This window comes from Amphiura filiformis, chromosome 2 (genome assembly GCF_039555335.1).
Source record: "Amphiura filiformis chromosome 2, Afil_fr2py, whole genome shotgun sequence".
NCBI lineage: Eukaryota > Metazoa > Echinodermata > Ophiuroidea > Amphilepidida > Amphiuridae > Amphiura > Amphiura filiformis.
The window spans coordinates 55,295,945-55,321,279 of NC_092629.1; the positions used below are offsets into that span (position 1 = coordinate 55,295,945).

General features: G+C 36.6%; 1 protein-coding gene across 1 annotated transcript; it reads left to right on the forward strand.

Annotated features, from left to right (window-relative positions):
* The first annotated feature begins 15,074 nt into the window (after positions 1-15,074).
* LOC140171658 (short-chain collagen C4-like) lies at positions 15,075-23,182 on the forward strand. The gene is given in 4 exon segments (XM_072194956.1): positions 15,075-15,084; positions 15,633-15,773; positions 22,131-22,237; positions 22,239-23,182. Coding segments are annotated over 4 exon segments (630 nt in total). The 3' UTR covers positions 22,611-23,182.
* Positions 23,183-25,335: the final 2,153 nt, after the last annotated feature.

The following is a 25,335-nucleotide window of genomic DNA, read 5'->3' on the forward strand; positions in this document are numbered from 1 at the left end:
AGGCAGTGGCAGCGCACCTGCATGCTACAACTTTTCACACCAACACAACTAATGTTGACATAGCCTGAATTAGGCCTTCTCCTGTCATCGGTGTGAGGATATTATGCCTGTAGTCTCAACTATTACATGACACAGTAGAAGCAACTATTAGTATTACATGACACAGTAGAAACTCAATTAACATCTATTGTTTATTCAACTAATTGATCAACATTAGCATGTATTCTGTGTTTTTATGGAGAACCTATAGTTAAAGTGAAACTTTTGAAGGACAAATTAATCAGGTTACCATGAATAGTCCTACTCTGCTCTGTGGTAGTGCTATGTTTAATGTTATCAGCATAATGTATGATCAGGTATGATCATAACTTTATATGAAATAGAGTGTAAGGAAATGTGAATAAAATTGTTTCAGCTGCACAGTGGTGTAGCCAGGACTTTTTCAGAGAGAGAGAGAGAGGGGGGGGGGCCGAGGCAAATTTCATGGGGGGGGGTTGTCACAAATGGGCTAAAGAGTACGACAAATTTATCCAAAATGGGCTAACAAATGAAAAGTACAACAAATGCATAGAAATCTAAAATATCAGATCAGCCAGCAGGCCACAGGGGGCCAAGAGGGATGTGAATAAAATTGTGTTCATCTGCTCAGTGATGTAGCCAGGACTTTTGCAGGAGGCGGGGGCAGCAAGGTACATTTCAAGGTGGGGGACAAACTTGGATGAAAATTATAAAAAATGAGCTAAAAGGTACAACAAATTTGTCCAAAATGGGCTGAAAAGTACTGTAGAAACAAATGCATAAAAATCTTAAATATCAGAGCGACCAGCATCCCACAGGGGCAAGACATGATATAATTGCAATTTCAAGCCATTGATTTATATGGAAAAGATACTAAATATTATACTTCTAAAGTTCTAAATGATCATCTCCTCTCATACCATTAATCACATTAAATAAAACATTTACATGTACACAAAATGTACAAAATTTACCAACCGCAAAAGACCCTGACCGCGAAAGACGGGTGACTGCTAGTGCAGTTTAATTCTGTAGTTTTATTGCCGATATCAACAGAGAAATCATCGAAGTTTTTGTAAGGCTGAGGGGCAATGATTAACTAACATTCCTCATGAAATAATCATGTGAATTATACGATATTTAGCTTCTTTTCGTTGTTGAAAGGATTCAATCATGTTTCACCGTTGTTCATCACCGTTTAACAACTCGCGTCCGGCGCGTCTGCGTGGTTTACTTCGCTCGGGCAGCTAAAGCTGCCCTCGCGAAGCTGCCCTCGCGAAGTAAACCACGCAGACGACGCGGCCGCATCGTTGTTAAACGGTGATGAACAACGGTGAAACATGATTGAATCCCTAAATGATAATGATTGTTATGTAATCAATCTAAGCCTACACTTTAAATGTTAAAAGAATACATTGTCTGTTGGGTTTTTTAAAATTATTTTTTTACACCTTTCGACTGTGATTCTACCTGGGTATTTTTGTGCAACATTAGCGTCTACTTGAAACAAATTCATCAGGTTTGGTAATTAACGAATAAAGTTTACTAGTTTTATAGGACCATAAAAAGGAAGCTGGGTGATGCACATTAACCCTCAGTATTATACTGGACTAGGTAGGAAAGCAATCTTTAATAGACAAAAGGTTTTTTTGGCACACATTCATGGGGTACCGGGGGGAAGCATTTTGGCATGCCGGGAGGAGAAAAATCATTTTTGTTAGGCCATTTTGAAATGTGCCACCCCCCTGGACAGATGATTATTGTACAATATACCAGTATAATCAATGGCAGGGAGGTATTATAAGGATAATTTACTGGATGGGCAATTTCATTTTTGGGATGTGTTTTAGGAAGACAAAATTATCATATCACGATCATATCAATGTTCTGAGGTGTTCTGAGGTAAAATACCAAGGCGGTTATAATACTGGTATTTACCAATTACCATCCAGTTAATTTTAACTGAAGTGAAAGACCGAGAAATACTGAGAAATCCTGCTTTAAGTGCATTTCAAACGTTAACTAGACTTAGCTGTGGTCTAAGACCACGAACACAGCCGTGTTGTGACCCCTTATTGACCTTTGACCCCAAAATATATGAAAGTCCCATAGACATTGGCTAGTGTCAATGTACACATTTGCATGTGGCATCACTATGCCATGTTACTTATGGCAGAAGGGGCATTGTGTAGGATCATGGTCTTAGACCGGAAGTGACCCCTTGATGACCTTTGACCCAAAATAAAAAAATTATACACTGGGTAACCACAATTCATATATGAACATACCGTTACTGTCCTTTGTTTTTCTTAGCTAATAAAAAATTTTTGAAGGTTTTTCGTTTTATACCGGAAGTGACCACTTAATAACCTTTGACCCCAAATCTGTGTACACCCCATATACACTGGGTAACACCAATGCATGTGTGCAAGTGGTATCACTGTCCTACGTAATTTGTGGAAGAAGATGCATTTTATAAGTATTTCGTTTTATACCGGAAGTGACCCCTTAATGACCTTTGACCCCAAATTAAAAAAATACCACATATACACTGGGCAACCACAATTTATGTGTGCATATACCGTTACTGTCCTACGTTTTTCTTAGCTAATAAAAATTTTTGAAGATATTTCGTTTTATACCGGAAGTGACCCCTTAATGACCTTTGACCCCAAATCTGTGTACACCCTATAGACACTAGGTAATTACAATACATGTGTGCAAGTGGCGTCACTGTCCTACGTAATTTGTGGGAGAAGATGCATTTTAAAGGTTATTTCGTTTTATACCGGAAGTGACCCCTTAATGACCTTTGACCCATATAAAAAAAAAATATCACATATACACTAGGTAACTGCAACTCAGATGTGAACATACCGTTACTGCCCTATATTTTGTTTAGCTAATAAAAAATTTTGAAGGTATTTCGTTTTATACCGGAAGTGACCCCTTAATGACCTTTGACCCCAAATCTGTGTACACCATATAGACACTGGATGATAACAATGCATGTGTGCTAGTGGCGTCACTGTCCTACGTAAGTTGTGGGAGAAGATGCATTTTTAGTTGAAATCACGTTTTTGACCCCAATGACCTCTGCGTGACCTTTGACCCCACAAGTTTCATGTGACATGTAGGGGCACGGTCAATGATCATTGTGACCAAGTTAGGTCAAAATCGATGTAAGCGTGTGAGTGCTAGAGCAAATGTAATGGTTGACAGAAGAAGAAAGAAAGAACTAGACTTAGCTGTGGTCTAAGACCACGAACACAGCCGTGTGGTGACCCCTTAATCACCTTTGACCCCAAAATATATGAAAACCCCATATACATTGGCTAATGTCAATACACGTGTCCACGTGGCATCACTTTGCTATGCTTTTTGTGGCAGAAGGGCATTTTGAAGGTATATCGTTTTATACCGGAAGTGACCCCTTACTGACCATTGACCCCAAATGTGTGTACACCATATAGACACTGTGTTATAACAATGCATGTGTGCAAGTGGCGTCACTGTCCTACGTAATTTGTGGAAGAAGCATTTTAAAGGTATTTCGTTTTATACCGGAAGTGACCCCTTAATGACCTTTGACCCCAAATAAAATAATACCACATATAAACTGGGTAACCACAATTCATGTGTGAACATACCGTTACAGTCCTATGTTTTTCTTAGCAAATAAAAATTTTTAAGGTTTTTCGTTTTATACCGGAAGTGACCCCTTAATGACCTTTGACCCCAAATATGTGTACACCCCATAGACACTGGGTAATAACAATGCATGTGTGCAAGTGGCGTCTCTGTCCTACAGAATCTGTGGAAGAAGATGCATTTTAAAGGTATTTCGTTTTATACCGGAAGTGACCCTTAATGAGATTTGACCCCAAATAAAAAAAATACCACATATACATTGGGTAACTGCAGATCATGTGTGAACATACCGTTACTGTCCCATGTTTTACTTAGCTAATAAAAATGTTTGAAGGTATTTCGTTTTATACCGGAAGTGACCCCTTAATGACCTTTGACCCCAAATCTGTGTACACCCCATAGACACTGGGTAATAACAATGCATGTGTGCAAGTGGCGTCTCTGTCCCACATAATTTGTGGAAGAAGATGCATTTAAAGGTATTTCTTTTTATACCGGAAGTGACCCTTAATGAGCTTTGACCCCAAATAAAAAAATACCACATATACATTGGGTGACTGCAGATCATATGTGAACATACCGTTACTGTGCTATGTTTTATTTAGCTAATAAAAAATTTTGAAGGTTTTTCGTTTTATACCGGAAGTGACCTCTTAATGACCTTTGACCCCAAATCTGTGTACACCACATAGACACTGGGTAATAACAATGCATGTGTGCAAGTGGGGTCGCTGTCCTACGTAAGTTGTAGGAGAAGATGCATTTTTAGTTGAAATCACGTTTGTGACCCCTGCGTGACCTTTGACCCCATGAGTTTCATATGACATGTAGGGGCATGGTCAATGATCATTGTGACCAAGTTAGGTCAAAATCGATGTAAGCATGTGAGTGCTAGAGCAAATGTAATGGTTAAGCAAATGTAATGGTTGACAGAAGAAGAAAGAACCTGTAAGAAAAAGACACAGCCGTGACTAACGTCACGGCTGTGTAAAAAAGAAGAAAGAACCTGTAAGAAAAAGACACAGCCGTGACTAACGTCACGGCTGTGTAATAAAAAAGTAACATACTTTGATACTTAGTTAAAACAATAAAGAAGTAAAATTATTGCCAGTAGAGGGAGGGGAAGTTTAACCCTATAACTTGTGAGCCATATTGTGTAACACCGGGGGTTACAACCGCCTAATATTCAATTACCGATATATTTGGTACCAATGTATTGCTACGGGTCTCTTCTATCCAGTGATACCAAAATAATTACAAACATTTCCCACATAATGTCGCTATGGCTATAATTTGAGGACGCCCATGCAAATTTGGGATATTCTGGCTATGTACAAAAGTATAATTATAGGCATTATTATGTTTTGATGGATCCAAGTTGTGATAATATTGGATCCAAAACATAATAATGATAACTCGCTATGAGTTAACTCGCTATGAGTTGTAAAATATTGGACTCGACTACGTCTCGTCCAATATTTTAAAACTCATAGCTCGACCAATAAATATGGGCTCAACCGATCCAATTTTATATCAAACTTGATTTTCGGCCAAAAATTCTACAAAATGCGATTTTCACAGAATTTTCTCCTAAATATAAAATGAAATGACTATTTCAACATAACTAATAAGTCAGTAGCTCTTGGAATAATTTTAAAACAGCGAACTTATGTAGAAACCAACTACATTTGGCAGAAAAGGGCCAACCGTGAAGTTTGTTGACCTTTTCCCCAACAATAATATGTTACTTTATTTTGCTAAATCTCATATTAAAGTAAACGTATAGCCTACAATGTTGCACAAAATAATAGAGACCCAGGTAGAATTACAGTTGAAAGGTGTAAAAGGTAACAAAACAAAACAAATATACAACAACAACCTGATAATGTATTTTAGGTACGTACACTGTAAAAATCAGTGACGTGTGACGCGTTTAGATTAGAAACTAAATGTGTGACATGTGACGTGTTTAGAAACTGAACACAGTGTTTAGCTGGGAAACTAAGTGTTTAGCTGGTAAACGCATAAATAAAGATTGATATGCTAAACATAGTGTTTAAAATAGGTAACGTGTGACGCGTTTAGAAACTACACATGTGACATGTGACCGAGAATGTGACGTGTTTAGAAACTGAACACAGTATTTACTTGGGAAACTTGCTGTGTTTAGCTTGGCGGGCAGGCTCTTTATAGCTAAAAGACATGTGTTTCGTACATCACCGGGAAAAATCTACCTTGAAGTTACATCTTTCAGAGGGTAGTTGTTCCGGTTGTAGCTCATAGTCATAGGTGAATAACTAATTTGCTATGGTGATTGCTACTAGGTGAATTGCTGCTAAGGTAACTGTAAATAATTCATAACCTCATTAATAAACGCGATGCGTGCGATCCAATCATATTTTATTATTTGCGAAAACGCGAACGCAAATCGAGGTCATTAATATCTCACAATTGACCGCAAAATGCGTAACTGTTCCAATGTCGCACACAATTGACTTCTGCGTGCGCGGTATTGTGCGTCCAACGAACTGCGCGCGCGCTGGCTGCCGTATTTGGATTGCGCGCTACCATATTTGCACAGATTCTGATACGCACTTTTGTTATTGGTCGTTTTGTTTTAGCCTGATCGATTTTGGGAAAGGGAAGATGTAAAATTGTTTATTTTACAAACTTTTGAGGAAAATTTTGTGTTATTTTGTTAAAAGATCAAAGTGACGAGTTATGAATGAGGTTAATAACTTTGCATCGAAAGTTATATGTCGGGCATTGTGAAAAATCTAAACATTTTGCTTTGGACCTCGGAATATCCTCGGTTCCAAAGGCAAAATGTTTAGATTTTTCACAATGCCCGACATATAACCGATGCGCAGTTATTAACCTCTAAACATGTTCTGCATGACAAGACTTTTATCATCAATAAGCTTATAGAACAGCCTGATGAATTCTGCAACCTTGTCTTGATAGCCTGGGCTACAGGCTGAGAACTTTGGTTAGGAAAACAGAAGCAGCCGTCATTATCTATAAGCGAAACTTGGCTTGAAGATTCTGTGACTGATAGTGAAATAATGATAGACGGCTACTGTGTTATAAGAAAGGACAGAATTAGAGAAGGGGGTAGGGTTTGCACTTGATCAGAAATGACATTGCGTTTAGGAATAGAGATGACTTGACCGATAATAGTTTAGAAATCCAATGGTTTAACTATTATTACCAAAACCCAAACCAATTGTGATAGGCATTAGCTGTTTACCCTGAGCAGAATGATTTCTTAGAACATTTTTTAATGTAACTGATTTAACTTATTTCATTTACCCCTGGGTCAGTCCATGTCAAAACAGACTGAGTGTACACCCACCCTCTTGGATTATGCTCTCCTTTGGCTCAGGGGTACCTTTCATGGACCCCTAGGTGAGGTCACAAGAAATAAATTCAAATTCAATTTCGTTTCCGAATGGCGGGCCATCTAAGTTTGGCGACCTTGACCAAAATTGGGAATTTAAGGTGTCCAAATGACAAAGCGCTCTCTTTGAGAGGCATTTTCTTCTTAATTAAATCAGTTGTGACCCTCTTTTTGAATGTGGTCACTCACTGGCTGTGTCTGAAATGCCTAATGCCAAAAAGATTGATTTCGGAATTTCGTTGGGATTTCAGAGGGGTCAAAATCAGCACTTCATACTGTTCAATCAAATTATCTTTGATTTTGAAGGACCCATGATAATGCCACAGTGCACTTATAGGTCCTAATTATGTTCAGAATGGATTAACCATGTGCCAATGTCTATGAGCAATTAAAAAAGAGACATTTCTAGACCCCCTACAGAATTTTAGGCCCCCTAAAGTGGTTCAGCCACAAATGGCGCTTAAAATCGGCAAATTTTGACACCTAATAACTTTAGGTGTACACCAGATATGAATTTCTAGTCTTTTGCATCTGAAAGAATGTAGTCTAATGTTACTAGGAACATAAGATTTGTTTTGTATTTTTGTGTTTTGATACTTTCAAAAGGTCGTTGACCTATGAACATTTTTCGTCATAGCGCCCTCCTGAAAGGTCTGACACATAACAAACTATACATTTTGGAATCCTCATGACCATACGAGTAATTTGATATATTACCTGACATAATTGGGAGCATTCTGACAATTTGACCCCCATAACCTGTACTTTGCATGTGCATCGTTGCCAGGAAGTGCATTTTTGACCCCCTTAAAAATCCATACAGAGGATTAGAAAGTAGTTTTTTCTTATTACTTGACTCAAGAGCAACTTGAAATATCAGGATAAATAATACAAATGGCTATAAAGTGATCAAAAATATAACAAAATATCATACTAAAATTGGCATTTTGTACCGTATCCTGTATGCATGGTATGTTAGGCAAAAATGACTATTTTTGAAAGCGTCAACGTAATACTAAAACACAAAAAATACAAAACAAATCTTATGTTCCTAGTAACATTAAACTACATTCTTTCAGATGCAAAAGACTAGAAATTCATATCTGGTGTACACCTAAAGTTATTAGGGGTCAAAATTTGCCGACTTTAAGTGCCATTTGTGGCTGAACCACTTTAGGGGTGGCCTAAAATTCTGTAGGGGTCCAGAAATTTCTCTTTTTTTTAATTGCTCATAGACATTGGCATATGGTTAATCCATTCTGAACATAATTAGGACCTATATTCATTGCTACTAGTACTACATTGTGCTATTCGATCGGAATTCATTCATTCATTAAAACTCATGTTTTGATAGTATGCGGCATTTTATCTAAAATATATTAGAGTCACGCGGTAGCATGACCAGCAAGTTTTTAAAAAAACGACTGATAAAGAAGAATAAGAAGATGCACCGCGGGACTATATTTACACGAAACAAAACGCTATTGTTCTATGATATTTTTCGCTGGGTACAAAATATATCTAAAACCATGCTAAATCTTATTTACTATCCAAAGTGTAATATTTTAATGACTCATTAATTCAAAAAGTTACACCAATCATACAGTCAATCCGATTGTTTGATAATAAATAAACATTCTTGCTTTATTTCACGCGGTATTTCATAGCCAAAATTAGTGGAAAATCATAGCTAATCATACTGATATCCACAATCTTTCGTCACTGCTACAGCTATACATGGCTGTCACTGTCGCACTACCTTTTGAGATTCACTTTCAAATATACCCTAGCATTTTCCTGGATACCCTACATACAAATTCTGGACCCCATTCGCCAAAAAATCAAGTTTTCCGCAATTCTTTTATTCTTTCCGGACCACAGCATACATTCATATTAATAAATACTCCACTTTCACACGTCGTTATATCGGGTCGTCCCCGTGGCGAAGCGGTTAAGATCCTGGACTTCTAATCCATTTATGAATTTTTGCTCAAGTTCGAAACTTCCCACCACTTTTTTTCTGAATGTTTTATTAACCAATTTATTGTCATAAATCAAGAATAACACCATCTCGAACATCCATTGCTTTTATGATATTATTTTTTTTTTTCATCAAACAAACATGTTTGATTTTTTATTCACATTTAGGCCTAGGCCTACTTTCACCATCCAGATGTTTTCACCATGCCTGACTATCATGACATCTTCGTCATTTAAAACACATTTATCATTGGCTCTGTTCACAGCTCAATCTGAAAATATATTTGCAATAAATATTATAAATTGTCACAAATTAAAATCACAAACCGCGAAAGATCGCCAACAACTGCCGCTGAATATTGATATCCAACTAGATTTCACCGCAGGGCTATAAAGAACCACAAACCGCGACATTTGGATATCATAGCCCAGCAGGGCTACAAAGAATCACACACCACGAAATATGGATATCCAACTATAAATTAGCTCCCGATAGAGGGCAGGGCCTGATAAGGAAAATTAAAATCACAAACCGCGAAAGATCGCTGACAACCGCCGCTTAATACGGATATCCAACTAGATTGCCCCGCAGGGCTACAAAGAACCACAAACCGCAAAATTTGCATATCCAACAAGATTGCCCGCAGGCTTATCGATTATAAGGAACCACAAACCGCGAAATATGGATATCCAACAAATTATGACCACAAACCGCGAAAGATCGCCAACAACTGCCGCTCAATATTGATATCCAACTAGATTGCCTCGCAGTGCTATAAAGAACCACAAACCGCGAAATTTGGATATCCAACTAGATTGCCCCGCAGGGCTATAAAGAATCACACACCACGAAGTATGGATATCCAACAAGCTTAAACTATAAATTAACTGTCGATAGATCGCAGATAACCGCCGCTTAATAGGCATATCCAACTAGGTTGGCCCGCAGGGCTACAAAGAACCACAAACCGCGAAATTTGGATAGCCAAGTTTATTGCCCCGCAGGGCTATAAAGAACCACAAACATTCAAACACGATTATCTTGCCCAGTTTAGACGCTTCCGTAGTATAGGCTTAAATATATGCGCATTTACCAGTTCCAACTTGGAAGTAAATCGGACTTACTCTCCGTATCTCATGGCATTGTCAACATTGGGTGTGTGTTGTTCATATTTACATTTTCTTTACATATTTATGTTGCCTTGAATAATTAAAGTATATTAAAATATATATTGATCATTGTGTACGCCTCAGTCACGCGTGACGGGCAAGTTTTAAAAATAAACGACTGATAAAGTTTTGTTTAATTATTTATTGTCATAAATCAAGAACAGCAACTTCAAACATCTATTTTTCGTTTTATGGAGCACTTTGTAACCTGATGACTTTCCAAGCTTGGAGCTGCTTGGCTACATTCATAAAAAGAAAAGAAATCTACCAAAAAAACGTTGGCAACGTAAAGAAATCAGCAAGTTTATAAAAACCCACCTCGGCTCACTTTTTGAAACTTGGTCCCATTTGTAAAAGGTATTAATTTAAACTTTATCATATTTATATAAATTTAAAACATTTCCAGAAGTGTAGTAGGCTTGTAATCTTGTTGGAAACGCTGTATTCTGTTGAAATAAAATAAAAACACTGATTTGCTGTTGGTATTCAAAATATTTTTTAATTATACACGGTCACTTTACACACCTTTTTGTGTGAGATATGTTTATAGGTTATTATTCCTCCATTTAAGCCAACTTGCCACGGTCTACCATTTATGTAAAATAAATATATGTTACCTTTTAAGTTATATTATGTTGGTACACCGTTATTGCGTCATTCTTGTTATTATAAATAAATTAGCACGACTAACAACGGTTCTCCTGCAGTGTAGTGGATTCGTTACTGGGATTGTGATCAGGAGGTCTAGAGTTCGAATCTCATTGGCGCCTTTTTTTTCATTTATCCCTTTTTGAAATTTCAAATAACACCTACGACGGCAAGTTTATCGATTCTTATTTAAAAAAATTATAATCCATTATGAAATCTGTGAGATAAATTAACAATGTCTCCCGATACTGGATATGGCTTACATTTTATATACACCTATTTGGACACAAATAACGTAATGTATGTGTTTTGCGTCAAACAAAGTAATCATAATAATTTTGTATTAGAAAATGAAGCTCACATTAATTTGAGTGTCAAACAATCATTTGCGTCAGGTTGTTGACAGGTTAATTAGTATTTCTCATTCATTTGGATCAGGGGGGGCGGCCAAGATTGGCTGAATTTTGACGTTGTCATTGGTTTTACACGTAAACACAAAATGTCTCAAATTATTCCAAAACTGTACGTATGTTATTAAGCACTATTTTATCAGTCTAAATCCGTTGAGGTTCGCCAGTGAACCTCATTGTAAGTACTGTTTTTTGAATGGTTTGTATGAATAACGCACGGTATGTTTATGATATATACCTAAAATTTCCCCCATTGTATATCACGGTTCGCTTGGTCTAATGGTAACGGGTCTCACCTGCGGTGCATAGGGTCCCGAGATCGAGTCCCGCTCACTCCCGCTCACTCCCGGCTATATTTTTTTTTCTTCACATTTATTTTGAATCCAAAAATATTTATTTTTATGTGAAAATTTATACATTCACTGAGAAATATATTTTGTGCATTTTTTTTCTGTAACGGGGCCAATAGAGCTAAAAACACAACTCAGCACGGGGCGTCCAATGTCCAGGCAGTGTTGCCGTCATATTGTCTGTTTTGTTTATGATATTGGCTGTTGCCACAGTGAATAATGTAGTCCACCATCGTCTGATTTGGATGAGAAAATTTCATTAGCTGCCTTGGAATGTTTACCTAGTACACCATGGAGACCACATGTGCAACAGAGGATTTTTGGGGCGCCCTCTACGGAGGGGCCCCAGTATTGCTTTTGAAATTACATTTTGCTGCCATTTTTGGTCTTGCCAGATTTGTTTTGTTTAAAAGTGTGTGCTTAGAATAAATAACGCATCTGACTTGGTTTTGATTATTACTGTTTACTATAAATATGTACTGAATGCAAGTAAAGTAGTTCTATGTACAGCAGTAATTTGCACTTAAAATACGAACAATGAACGCCTTTTACCATGCTAAAAACAAGCAAAATACTATTGTCGTTGTTGTAACCTAATTCCCTCATTCAAAGGAGCATTATTGTGTATTACATGCTGACACGTCTATGGTCGGCCGGAACCGTCATAATATGGAATCGTTATGCGTAGCTTACTTTTCGCTTCGCGGAGCTAAAGTGACCAATGATGTTAGAGTTTCTCATTCATGAATATTCAGTTCAGTTCATGAAGAGTCAGCACATCAAATAATCTGGTGAAAAATAGATCTGGTATCTACTGCAAGCTGTTTAGACATTGTTTTCACGATTCTGGAATTGTTCCTATTTCATACACCCTTGTTCTGATAGTATTCCCGGGGATAGTATTACGACCATTGACCTCTAATCGATCGGCGTCGGTTTTGATTATTCTCCATCGCGTTCCGGCTCCCAGGCCATTGTTGATGTTAACTTATACTTCATTTTCATTTATGCTTGGAAGTAAAAACATTGTTATCTGAATGTTTATACTCATGTCTTTCAAGTATTGATTAAAAAAGTCACTAAATAAAACTCGTTCAGTTTCTCTATTCTTTTTCTTCTTTACCAATTCGTCGCTCATAAGAAATAAATACTTCTGTTAGGAAAACAATCCATAAGAATTAAATATGCAAAGCTATATTCTGAATAGAAAAATTTTGCTACAACAATCCCCCCTGACAATACATTAGAGAATGAATTTGGAGAAAACCTTCTGATAATTACAAACACTCGCTGAGCAGCAAGACCTTCCCTCTAAGCTTTTAATCCGATAAGCTGATTATCTATTTGTTTTCATGAATTGGAAGACATTCTTTGACGTATTAATGAGCTCAATCATCTGAAATTACTGGAGCGTGAGCCACCCAGGCTGGTGGCTCAGCATAGTATTCTATTAACAGCGCTGCGTTCTTTATGTAGCAGCGCTATATAAGCATTCTGTATGTATATGTATGTGTATGTATGTATGTATGTAACAGAAGGTTTTCTCCAAATTCGTTTCCTAATGAGTAGGCTAACCGGAATGGTAACCTGTGCTTTTATTATCCTGTTTAGAATATAGCTTTGCATATTTAATACTACATGGTACACTATGACTAAGGTTATCATCAATTATTTTGAGCAATTTCCACACAAAACCTGAAAAAATCAACTGAGCTCATAATTTGAAACCTTGAATGAGGTGTGTTTTGAAACATGATTTGAAATACATCGGAGTATTCTCTATTCAATATTGTTCCAAGATAGTGTTGTTTAAAATATAAAAATATCATCATTGGGTTTTTATTCCTAAGTGACATTTATACGACGTTCACATTTATACCACTTAGGAACAGGTAGCTTAGACTTAGAGGTACATGACATGTACATTTCGCCATATTTAACTAGTAGGCTGTGTGTAGGATCTCAATAGTTAATGAGCCTCTTATTAGTTTTATTAAAATTACCTTTAATGACCTTTTGTGACCTTTGACTCTTACGTTAATATTACCTTAAATTATCACGGGGCGACGGTTTTAAAGGTATTTTGTTTCCTTATGGCCCTCTGGTCGCCAGGGATGAAGATAATGAACCAACCACTGATTCAATATTCAATATTATTGACGAATTAAGATATCAAAGGTTTTGGTCATTCTTGTCCCGGTGTTTCTAGAAGTAGTCCAATTTCTTAAAACCAGTAGCCCGGTATTCCAGAAAACAAAAATATGGTTTTATATAAAGGCTATAAAGTTTGAAAAGGCTATTCAAGTGTTCATATTTCTTCACATCATGTCAGCATGTTTTCATACATATTGCCCCAAGGGTCCATACATTGCATGCCGAGAACGGCAAAAGCCAGAAACGTTCTAGTTTATTAATATCGGTGCTTTTTATGCCCTTTTTTATGTTTCACATTTTTAACAGAACAAAGTGAAGCAGATCCGAAGACGGTAGTAATACCTAAGAATCCACGAGTTAACTGTACCATCGTCATGTCAGCCATTGCACTCCTGCTCTCTATCATCATGATCATATTCCAAGTTATTTTAGCAGTGGGAATTACCGATATCAACAAAGGAAATGGTAGGTTTATGTGCCTTATTTGTCAATGACATGCACACCCGTAGATTTCAAGGGGGTATGGGCACCAGTGTATTTTTTTCACCTTCAAAGGTGGTATTTTAGTCTTCAGACATAATGGAGGTGTTTTTTTTGGTATTTGGGTTTTGAAAGCAAAACATCTGGTGGGATTGAAATGAGCTGAAGTCAATGAGATCTGACGCGGTCGTTTGATACGTCATTTTAAGAAAATGTGAATACTGATGGCGCTATTTATCTTAATCCGTATTTTCATCTTTACAAGAAGTAGACGCTTGTATAATGCCATTAAAACATCAGAATATAAACAAAAAAGCAACAGAATTTTCGAAAAAGCTTTTTTTTATTATGAAATGTTAGGAATACTATTTATATTATTTGGCTATATTGTATTTAAAAATGTATGTAAATAGAGCCCTCAATTTCCACACAAATATACAGTTTGTAGAAGGAAAAATACCACTAAAAAGCACAAAAATCACACATAATTTAAACATGTTAAAATACGTCCAAAAGTTTATTTTTGTAATTTCAGCCATTTTTAAAGTGTTGTAAAGTAGAAAATATGTGATCCGATCAAGCAAAATCAGTCGGAACTCGGCAATAATAAATTTTCAGTTTCCTATAGGATAGTAAAAGCATTTACAAAGCTTGATTTTGCAGAAAACCCCATTGAAATTGAACAACCAGTTCCAAAGATATGAGCAATTAAAGAGTTTCCAAAACAAGAGGAAACATTTGTTTGGCTATATCTCAAAATCAATATTTCCGAGTTCCGACTGATTTGGCTTGATCGCATCACATATATTAATAATGATCCTTGGTTTGTAATATTTACATAAAATAACACTAAATAAAGAAATAACAATACATCTCATGCCTTCTTTGGTTGTATTTCCACGATTATTGCTTCGTTAATATGCAAATTTATGACAAAATCAGGATTTTTCCTAAAAATTGGGTAGAAATTGCCAATTTTGTGAATCTTTAGAAGGCTATATCTTCGCAACGGATTGTCCGACTTAGGCGATTCAAACAGTTTTTTTAATCACTGCTGCCCCTTTAAATCGTTTTGCAGAGAGAACAGTCCTGACAGAAAAATAAATTCCAGGGGTAGATTTCAAATTTTCATGTGGCCGCTATAGTCTTTGTGACCCTAACCCTGCTAAACACAAGATCATGTGAGCCCCCATTTTCTCCAATAGAGGGGGAGGGGCATATGGACTCCCGACCCAAACTACCCACAAATGCTATCAAATGCTGGATGGCCAAGGTTTTTGTTTGTTTTGTTTTTTTTGCATTCATTTGACACGCCCGGTACTGTCCTTTCATTATAGAAAATTTAAATCTGAAACTTCTCCTCTTCAACAGATGGTCTACCAGGACCCATAGGCCTTCAAGCTCTTGTAGGACCACCTGGAATAAATGTCAGTACTACAGGCACTACAGGTGCTGTGTACATTCGATGGGGAAGAACTACCTGTAATTCAACGTCAGAGCTGGTTTATGCGGGTAAGTGTAGAATCCGGGTGTAGAATAGATTAATTGATATGACATGAAACTTAAGCTTAAATTTAAAAGTCTACACAGAATGAGAACCCGCTGCACTTTGACTGATAGAGATCCTAGTTATTTGGTAGAAAATTAACACGATAAAAATTGCGAAGGGGCTAGTCGCGCGGCAGCCAAAGCATGATAAAATTTCTAATTGTATTATGTATAGGATAATGGCCAAGGATTAGAACGTGAGTGGCTAAGAATGGCCGTGGGCCGGAGGCCCTAGGCCATTCTTAGCCACTCACGTTCTAATCCGCGGCCATTAACCGACTTAATACACACCTATGACGTCGCGCTATTGTTTTACCGCTCCATTATTTTTCACGAATGGAGTGTTATTGAAATAGGTTGCTCTTTACAAATTGATCAAGTACTCAGTTGCTTTACTTTCACTTGATGCCGGACAATGCACTATCAAATACACTAATATAATGATCGTACTAAATTTGAGGTGCGAGTGCAAAAATAGTCCGACTCAGCTTTATGTAAAATTTCTATAGAAATACCCATCATATCACGATCCAGGTGTTTAGTTCAAATCATCCGGAACCACCTTCTTGAATTATAAAGATTTAAAATGTTTGTTACACAAATTGAATAAACGTAGATTCGTAAAATCATCCAAGTGATTAGACAATCAATAGTACTTTATGCCCACTTCTAATGCGTAAAACTATTGAAGTAGTTGCGTTTAGGTCTCTATTTTGCATAATAAGGAAAATTGGCAAAAAGGTCATATAGGTTCATATGAAATGGTCATTACAGTTGTGTACCTCAAGAATGCTACACCTACATGCCTATCGCTATACCTGAGCAATGATACTCTTCTCTGTGAATCGAGTGTTCAATTTTGGAACAACCATGCAATTATGGACACTATTTTTTATCTTGGATACTTTTGTAATGGAATCATTCCGAGGATATATATCGTTGATTCGCAGCAGAAGGACCATAAGGGACGTTGTGCAGTATCACAAAGAAGAAGAAGAAGGTACGAAAAGGTACGAACATTTTAAATGTATTACAACACATTTTACCTAGGCCTATTATGTCCCTGAACTTTGTCGGCAAAAAACAAAACAAACTTCGCCGCCTTCGACGCGAAATAAAAGCCACCTCAACTTCCAGTCCCCCTTCCGTCCCTAACATTGTAATATTTGATTACCGTAAAATGGGGGTAACTTCGGTCAGCGGGGTAACTTTGGTCGTTCAAATATATTTTTAATGGTCATATTTCCGTACAGCAATATTGTTTTTAGTCATATTTGGTCTCAATTTGTTAAGAAATATATTTGGAAGAAGTAAAAGTCGCTCATGTCCAATTTCTTTGAAAGTTACGAAAATATTGGCATTTTTGACCAAAAATTAACATTTTTTAAATTTTTTCAGACAAAATAAAAATCGATATTTGTGAGCAAGGATGCGTGTTTGCTTAATTTTGCAAGGGGTCAAATATCACAAAAAAACAAAACCTTGCCCATATACAGCGAAGATTAATTTTTTATATTTTTTTCTTCATGGAATGTAATACTCTGACCAAAGTTGCCCCAAATGCGGGGTAATTTTGGTCAGGCTATTTTCAACCCCTAGTGCACCCTTTCAAAATTATTCAAAAATCTTTTTCAACTTCAAGGTGTAGAAGGGAACCCTAATGTCATAAAAAAAAGAAGAGATAATTAGAAATATATTTGGTTTTGTTTGGAAGCAGTGGTTTAAAAACTCTGAAAAGTGCCCAAAGTTACCCCATTTTACGGTATCGGATAGGCCTACTGATCGATGTAAGTAAATATTCAAGCATGCCAAAATACCATCAGATGAAACATCAGATATACTAATGACAAATAAAAATTTACAGAAAATAGACCTACTACTGTGGCTTTTATCATTATTAAACATGCCCAAAGAGAACGATTTAAAAATAAACAGATTCATAGGCCTAAATACATTGATACAGAATGTGTATTATGTATATGTAGCAATGTTGCCCAAAATATTATATGTAGGGCCTAAGCCACTGAAAACGTATAAAATATAAAGAAGAAAAAAAAATGTTATAAAAAACAGTAAGCGTACATGTAGAAAGAAAGGTCCAAATAAATAAAAGTAAGGGCCTACTAAGTAAAGCCTAAATAAGCATTTTCCAAAGTGAGGGTAAAAACACATATTGCATAATAAGTACAACTTAGCCAACAATTTAACCTGCCCGTTTTGATCTTGCCTTGCTTTTCACAGATTGCATTGTAAGGGCTCGGATAGCGACGTTTTTACGTATTTTTTTTGTGGCACCTGAGAGCAAATCAGACACATCCTTCTGATATCAAATAATTTGGATTTTTATTAAATTCGCGATACAATACACATTTTATGACAAATTATTAAAAATTGATATTTTTGAAATTTAACAGTCCTCAAAGTAAATTGTATAAATCTAACGATATGCAGTAAAGAGTATGAAGTTGGGTTGAACAGCTGTCAATTATATGGAAATTTTGACCTTCATTATTAAAGATATAGATTTTTTCCTCAAAACACTAAAAAATGAAGGTCTTTTTTTTTTTTTTATGTTTAAGTTCAATATGAAAGGTCAAATTTTCAATTGAGTCGGCTTTTCATCCCAGCTAAATAGGCCTATAGTTTAATTACATATCATAGATTTATAAAGTTTACTTCGAGGACTGTTAAATTTGGAAAAATATAAAATGTAAAATCAAAATTATTATAATTTTTGGATATAGGGACAATCCTCGTATTCAGCATGCAATTCGATATGTCTGATGTGCTCTCAGGTCCCATAACAATACTGTGCAAATGTTGCTATCCGCTTCCTAAATTTATTGTATTAATGAAAATCATTTTCTTGTTTTTCGTATCATTGTTTTGCATGAATGAAGTGATGATAACAATACTGCACTTTTCGCAACTTGCTTTTCAAAAGTGCAATTGATATTAACACTACATTCGTAAATGCCAGTACTTTTTCCCTGAAAAGTATTTGCTTTTCAGAGAAAAGAGAAAGGCATTTACGAATGGCGTGTTATTGTGATCATCGCTCCATTCGTGGAAAATAATGGAGCGGTAAAACAATAGCGCGACGTCATAGGTGTGTATTAAGAAACAATAAACATGTTTCAAAGCATTTTCCAGTGGCGCGGCTCGTGACTATCACTATGTACGAAAACTTCGGTCTATGTGCTGTGCAATAATTATGAGCAAAAAAAAAAAAAAAAAAAAAGGGGGTGCACAGCCCTAATAGCTCTCCCCCACGGGTGATCTTTACTGTGTGATTCTCAAAATGGAATGCAGAAAACAAAAAAGATTTTGATCTGTTGCCCCTTTCAACCTGCCAAAATCCCCCCTAATAAGCCTTACATGCCAGGAAACCGACATTCACTTGTTCTAATAGCTTCTAATCGTTCTCTAGTCAGGCCTATCATTATTATTATTTAGCAGTTTCGGGGTTATGGATATTAGGTTATGGTCAAGGTTAGGCGTAGAGTTTGGGCGAAATAACAAAATCATTTGCCCATTGAATGAAAATCAACATACTGGTTAAAGAAAGAAAGAAAGAAACAAACTAATTGCTTTTAATTCAGGTTTGTGAGCTTTTGAAGCGTGCTGCATGCAAAACACTACTGCAAGTTACCGGACCCTGCTAGGCGCCTGATTGCAAGCATAGCGCATAATACATCCCGTTCGTGATGTACATCCCATTTTGATATTATATGCCCGATTTCGAGAATTTGCCGGACTGACGTTTCAATCGAAAACCCTTCAACCTGATAGTTAGTCTCTTTCACCGGTTTATGCTGTGGTTTATGCCGTTCCTAACACACGTCGTTCGTCCTACCACATGTAGTCTGGACCCGAAACTAATATTAACAAGTGTTTGGTGCATAAAAATGATCAAAGGTATAGAAAACTATATATGCCGGGGGGGGCACTTAACACAAATGACCATACGGGTATTCCCCCGGAAAGACCCCCTTTTGGATTTCAGAGCTCCGAAAGACCACCTGTATTTAACCAAAATAGAGCCCGGAATGACCCTTGATTTTGATAATTTCAGCTCTAAAAGTCCCCAAAATTGCTCATTCCTCATATTTTTGTCTTTTTCAGGCGAATTCCCACCAGAAAGCCAAGAAAGACCCTTGATTTTGACTGTTCGCAGCTCCAAAGTCCCCATTTTACTTGTTCGCAGCTCCAAAAGACCCCTTTTACCTGTACGCCGTCAGCTCCCAAAGACCCATTACCTCAAAATTCCGGGGGAACATACCCACCAAAACTTGTTGATGTGCCCCGCGGGTATATTTGTCTGTTTAGAGCTCGTCATACTCTTGCCGAATATGAACTTCTTTAGTTGCCGAAATGCTTTATAAAAATATCCAGAACTAAAGAACGATATACGGTTACTGGAGTTATTTTCTGTAGAATCACTGATTGGCACTATGAAGACGACACATGGATGTAATTGGGTTTCTGGTCGTTCAGGTCTTTCAAGATTGGGATCCACCTTGATACAGGCATTGTGTACTATACCTTCATTGTAACGATAGATCATAATAAAGATACAGACATGAAAATTCTTTCAGTAAGGCAAGCAAGACATACGAGATGGTCAATAGGATCCATCAACTATTATGTATCTCCGCTCATGCATGACTTTGATGACTGTTACTTATGATAAATACAAGTTTGTTCCTTTGTCTTTCAAAACACACGACAATTAGTGTTAGAGTTCCTTTAATTACGTAATCTCATTTGCATATATCATTGCTATATACGTACACTGTCAATTGTCAACATTGGCGGGAAATTTAAACTGTAGTTGAGGAACGTGTAATAAAAAGAAGCAGAAGTAAGTACCAAAGCAGTTTACAGGCCTTATTTTTGGTATGAGGTAATCTGAGTATATTCGATTGATAATTGTGAAAGAAGAAATGTATCCATTTCAACAGATGGGGAAAGGGACCGTCTCTGAACTTAATCAAAAACAGGCCTTAACGACAAACAAAAATAGTGTGAAAATCGTAAGAAAAGAGCATAATGTAGAAACAAGAATCAACATTATCTTCAAAATGAAACAAAAAGAAATTTGATTATTGGTATGGTATGAGAGATCATAGTCAGGACAATAGAAATTGTCGCAATGAAAATAGAAATATGCGCATGCGTTGATAGTATGCATGATTAAAAGTACCAAAAACGTATGCAAAAAGAAAATCTCATCAAACAAGCGCTAAAATATGACTAATATAATGTTTGCAGAACAGTAACAGTGTGAGTGAATTGCTATACTAAGTCTCATGCTAAAACTAAACAAACCTTTTGAAATTCAAGTTTCATATTCAATCCAAAGCCTCTCTATGGTGTGCTACTTTGATTACAAAAACATGACTTTTTGAAAACAAAGGGTTCATTAAGAAAGAAATATTTGTGATTTCACCACTGGGACCTCTTATTATGCAAAGAACAATGGGTGATAAAGCCTACTCAAAATTGGATATTTTCAACATGATCCCTTGTCTTTAAAAATAAAAATGGTATAGGTCTAAAAAAGAATATAGCATCAACCCTATGTTATCGGTCTACAAAGTTGCAAAACCGCGCCAGATTCCATACTTTTTTTCTCGTGATATTTGGAATTATGTAACAATATCTCAATTTGGCGCGAGACTTTCTTGACTACTTTTCACCATAAATCAGGCAGTGTCCATGTCCATACCCTATTGTGTTTATGCTAATTTCCGTGTATAAATAAAATTTAAATATGAATTACGTAATCAAGAATTCAACATCGCTAATACATATATATGTTTTGAAAGAAAAAAGTACATCAAAGTCATGCATGAGCGGAGATACACCATAGTTGCGGGAACTTATATACCGTCCCTCGTAAGGGCTTTGATCAGGGCAAAAAACCCGGGGGGGGTTCTTCGAAAAATTTTGTACGGGGGTGTGCCACGCAGACTTTCGGATGCTGACTTTCTCTATACCTACTTTTTGCTGTTTTTGCTACCCATCAGTATACCAATTTTCAAGAAAAAGCACCCAAAAAGCGCCCAAATTGGCCATAATTGGGCGCTTTAAAGGCCCCAAAATGCGCCCAATTGGGCGCATTGGTCTCCACTGAAAACCCACCCATCGATATACCAAAATCGCTGAAAAGGTACCCCAAAACCGTGGCACATCCCCGTATACCTTCAACCAGGAAGAACCCCCCCCGGGGCAAAAAACGATTCAATCACGACTAGTACAAGCCCAGAGTACAAGCCATTACAGTTAATTATGATATTTACACCATTACACTCACAGGTATTGCTGGAGGAAAGTTTTATGGCCAGACAGGTAGTGGTTCTAATTATCTGTGTCTACCACACACGCCTCAATATGATGAGTACCATGCAGGTGTAAGCACATAGAGGATATGTCTACTCTGCTGAATACCAAGTCCGTACTTTCCCACCATTTGCAGGCAAAAACGACCACGACGTTCCCTGTGCCGTTTGTCGTGCAAGTAATCGTGGTAGCATGATGAGCATCCCGGCCAGGATGACATGTCCATCGGGTTGGAATAGAGAATACCATGGATACCTGATGTCTGATAGGCACGATCGCAGCAGCACTGAGTTCGTTTGTGTTGACCGAAATCCAGAAGTAAGATCGGATAGTAGTGTTGCTAACCAGAATGGGGTTTTGTTTTATCCTGTTGAAGGGCGATGTAGTGCTTCTAATTTGCCATGTCCTTTTTATATCAACGGAGCAGAGCTGACATGTGTCGTCTGCACTAAATAACAATTATCTGTTTTATGAAAGAAATATCTAATATCTGAACAGATAATACATTGGGAAAAACGCATGGTTTAATATTTTGCTATGTAATTGTTCAGTGTAGTATTTACATGAAGTTTTATGCATGATATGATCTACAATCAAAATGCTTTGTTTGAAATAACAGAATGAAAAACAATATACGTTTTAAACATGTTTAGATTATTGTTTGAAGACCACACTCCGCTTGACTCATATTGTATCAACTATATTGGTTCTTATTATTAAAGTCATAATGTACGATTTTCATGAAATTTTAATTTTGCTATTCTGTACTCAAAATGCTGAAAAGGTATAGTAACGGTAAACAAAACAAGATGAGAGAAATCACACTAACTATTTTGACTGTTTAACATGGACTTTTACGGGGGACTTAATGTGTGATTTATGTCCTTAGGTCAAAATTGCTCTGTTTACCTGACACAAACACAGCGAATTTGACTGATTCCATTTAGGTGTCAACTGGGAAATGTGTAAACATTATGCCAAAAAGTTAGGTTTGAAAAAAATAAAACAATTTCGTACATTGTACGAACACTTCAACAACATTTTACAACGTCGTGGTATTAATAAGGTTGTGTATTGCAACACTGCTACAACGTTTTACAGCGTCGTGATGTTATTACAACACCGGCTGCTACAACGTTATACAACGTCGTGGTGTTAGCAAGGTTGTGCATTACAGTACAATATTTTGAATAATGCCTTTGATCTGCCATTTTAACTCAAATACAAATAAAATCGACTCTTTTCGCAATTTCATTTACTAATCATGCTGATGACAATGGTAGCATACCATGACTATAACAGCTGTCAATCATTCTGTTGCTCCCTATTCGCCGTAGAAGTGATGATGTAACAGGAATAATTACCTCATGAATAGATTAATACATTTTTTGAATATATCGTCTTGCACTACCAGCAGGTTGCACGCATCACCTGTGTATGTCTGCAATCATAGATTGAATACAATACCGCTCTTTTCAAAGATCTTAAAGGTGCGAGTGATCACCATGATAATATGAATATTCTATTGAAATACGATCCAGGTCTTTATCCCTGTTCTTTTTGACATCTATGGTTCAATGTTACCACGTGAACGTTGTAGTGCAGGGCGATATATTCAAAAACTGTATTCATCTATTGCTATGTTAGTTAATCTTGTAACATCATCACTTCTACGGCAAATTAGTCGTGTTCACCCGGTCGGACATAAGTGACTTATTACCGGTACTAGTGACTTATTACCGGTGATAAGTGACTTATGTCCGATCGTGTGAACACGACGACAGGTTTGGAAGTAGGTCAATCAGGGTATATGGATTAGAATATGGGTGTCACCAGTGTTTCGTTTTTATAGATAAGCCAAGAAAATTTTAATGGGTGTATATTTACAACACATTTACAAAAAATAGTTATCCCTAGATTTGTTTTATGTGGTCGTTTTACATCCGGGTTATTGTTTGGAGTGGGTCGCTTACAAATCTTTGACTAAATTAGGAATCGACAAGAATCCAAATGTAGTAGACACGTAGAGGTTGATCAGGTCTTACGTAAGCTGGAACGCACATTCAGTGGAATTACAAATGACAAAAATCAAATGAAAACTAAACAAACACTAGATCAAACACTTGAATTAAAATATCGTAAAGGATCCATATTTACGTCAGGGCGAGCAGTGGGTGTTTTGCTAAAAAAATCGGCAAAATCGCTGACAATTTTCGGATTATTCATTCCTTTCCACTTTTTTTCATTTAAAACTTAACATTCCCCTTTCAAACTCATCCCACTCCCCTCTGGCGTAAATATTGAACGGTTCCTGAAGATCTAAAAAGATATTTACTTTGGTTTGGCTTTCATATTATATTTTTCTTATGTTTTGTTTTAAACAAGAAGTCGTTAACTACTAAAGTATTTTATGTGTATGGCATGTAGATCGATTTATTGGTCAAATACGTTTAAGTTCCTTTTAAAATAAAATTATAAAAATAAACAACAAAAACCGTGTTTTAGTTGTGTCATGTGCGAGTATAGTGATTTTTCTACACGTTAGGAATTAAACCATTTTGTTAATTTTTAATGTCTTTCGTTTATCAATGGCATTGTGATGATATTAAATGTATGATTCCAAAATAGAGTGCTTCGATGCTTCCAGGCACACACGCATGAGTGAGAAGGGCAGCCACCCAAAAAAAAAAAAAAAAAAAAAACATAAAAACTCACGAAGGTCCACTTTTCAAAATGTCAAAAAGGCAATATTTCGGAGACACTAGGTCCAAAATTTTATTCGGAAAAAAATTTATGGAAGGCATACACCCCATACTAAATCCTGTCTAAAGGCCTGGATACTTCGGCCCTTCATGGATAACAAAAACCTTTAAGATTTCCGTTAAATTTTAATTTTGTTATTCTATATTCAAAATGTTGAAATAATATTAGTAATAATTGACGGGAAGGGTTGCTGTCCATTTTTTTGCTTGAAATAACAAGGTAAAGTGAAAGAAACCCCACTGGTTATTTTGGCCATTTAACATGCAGTTCTATGGGAGGACATAATATCATAATTTTTAAATTATGATAATATGTCGAACTTTGCTCTGTTGACCTACAAAGACAACTAATTTGGCCGATTCCATTTAGGTGCAAGTTGGGACATGTATAAACATTACATTACATGCAAGATCGTACA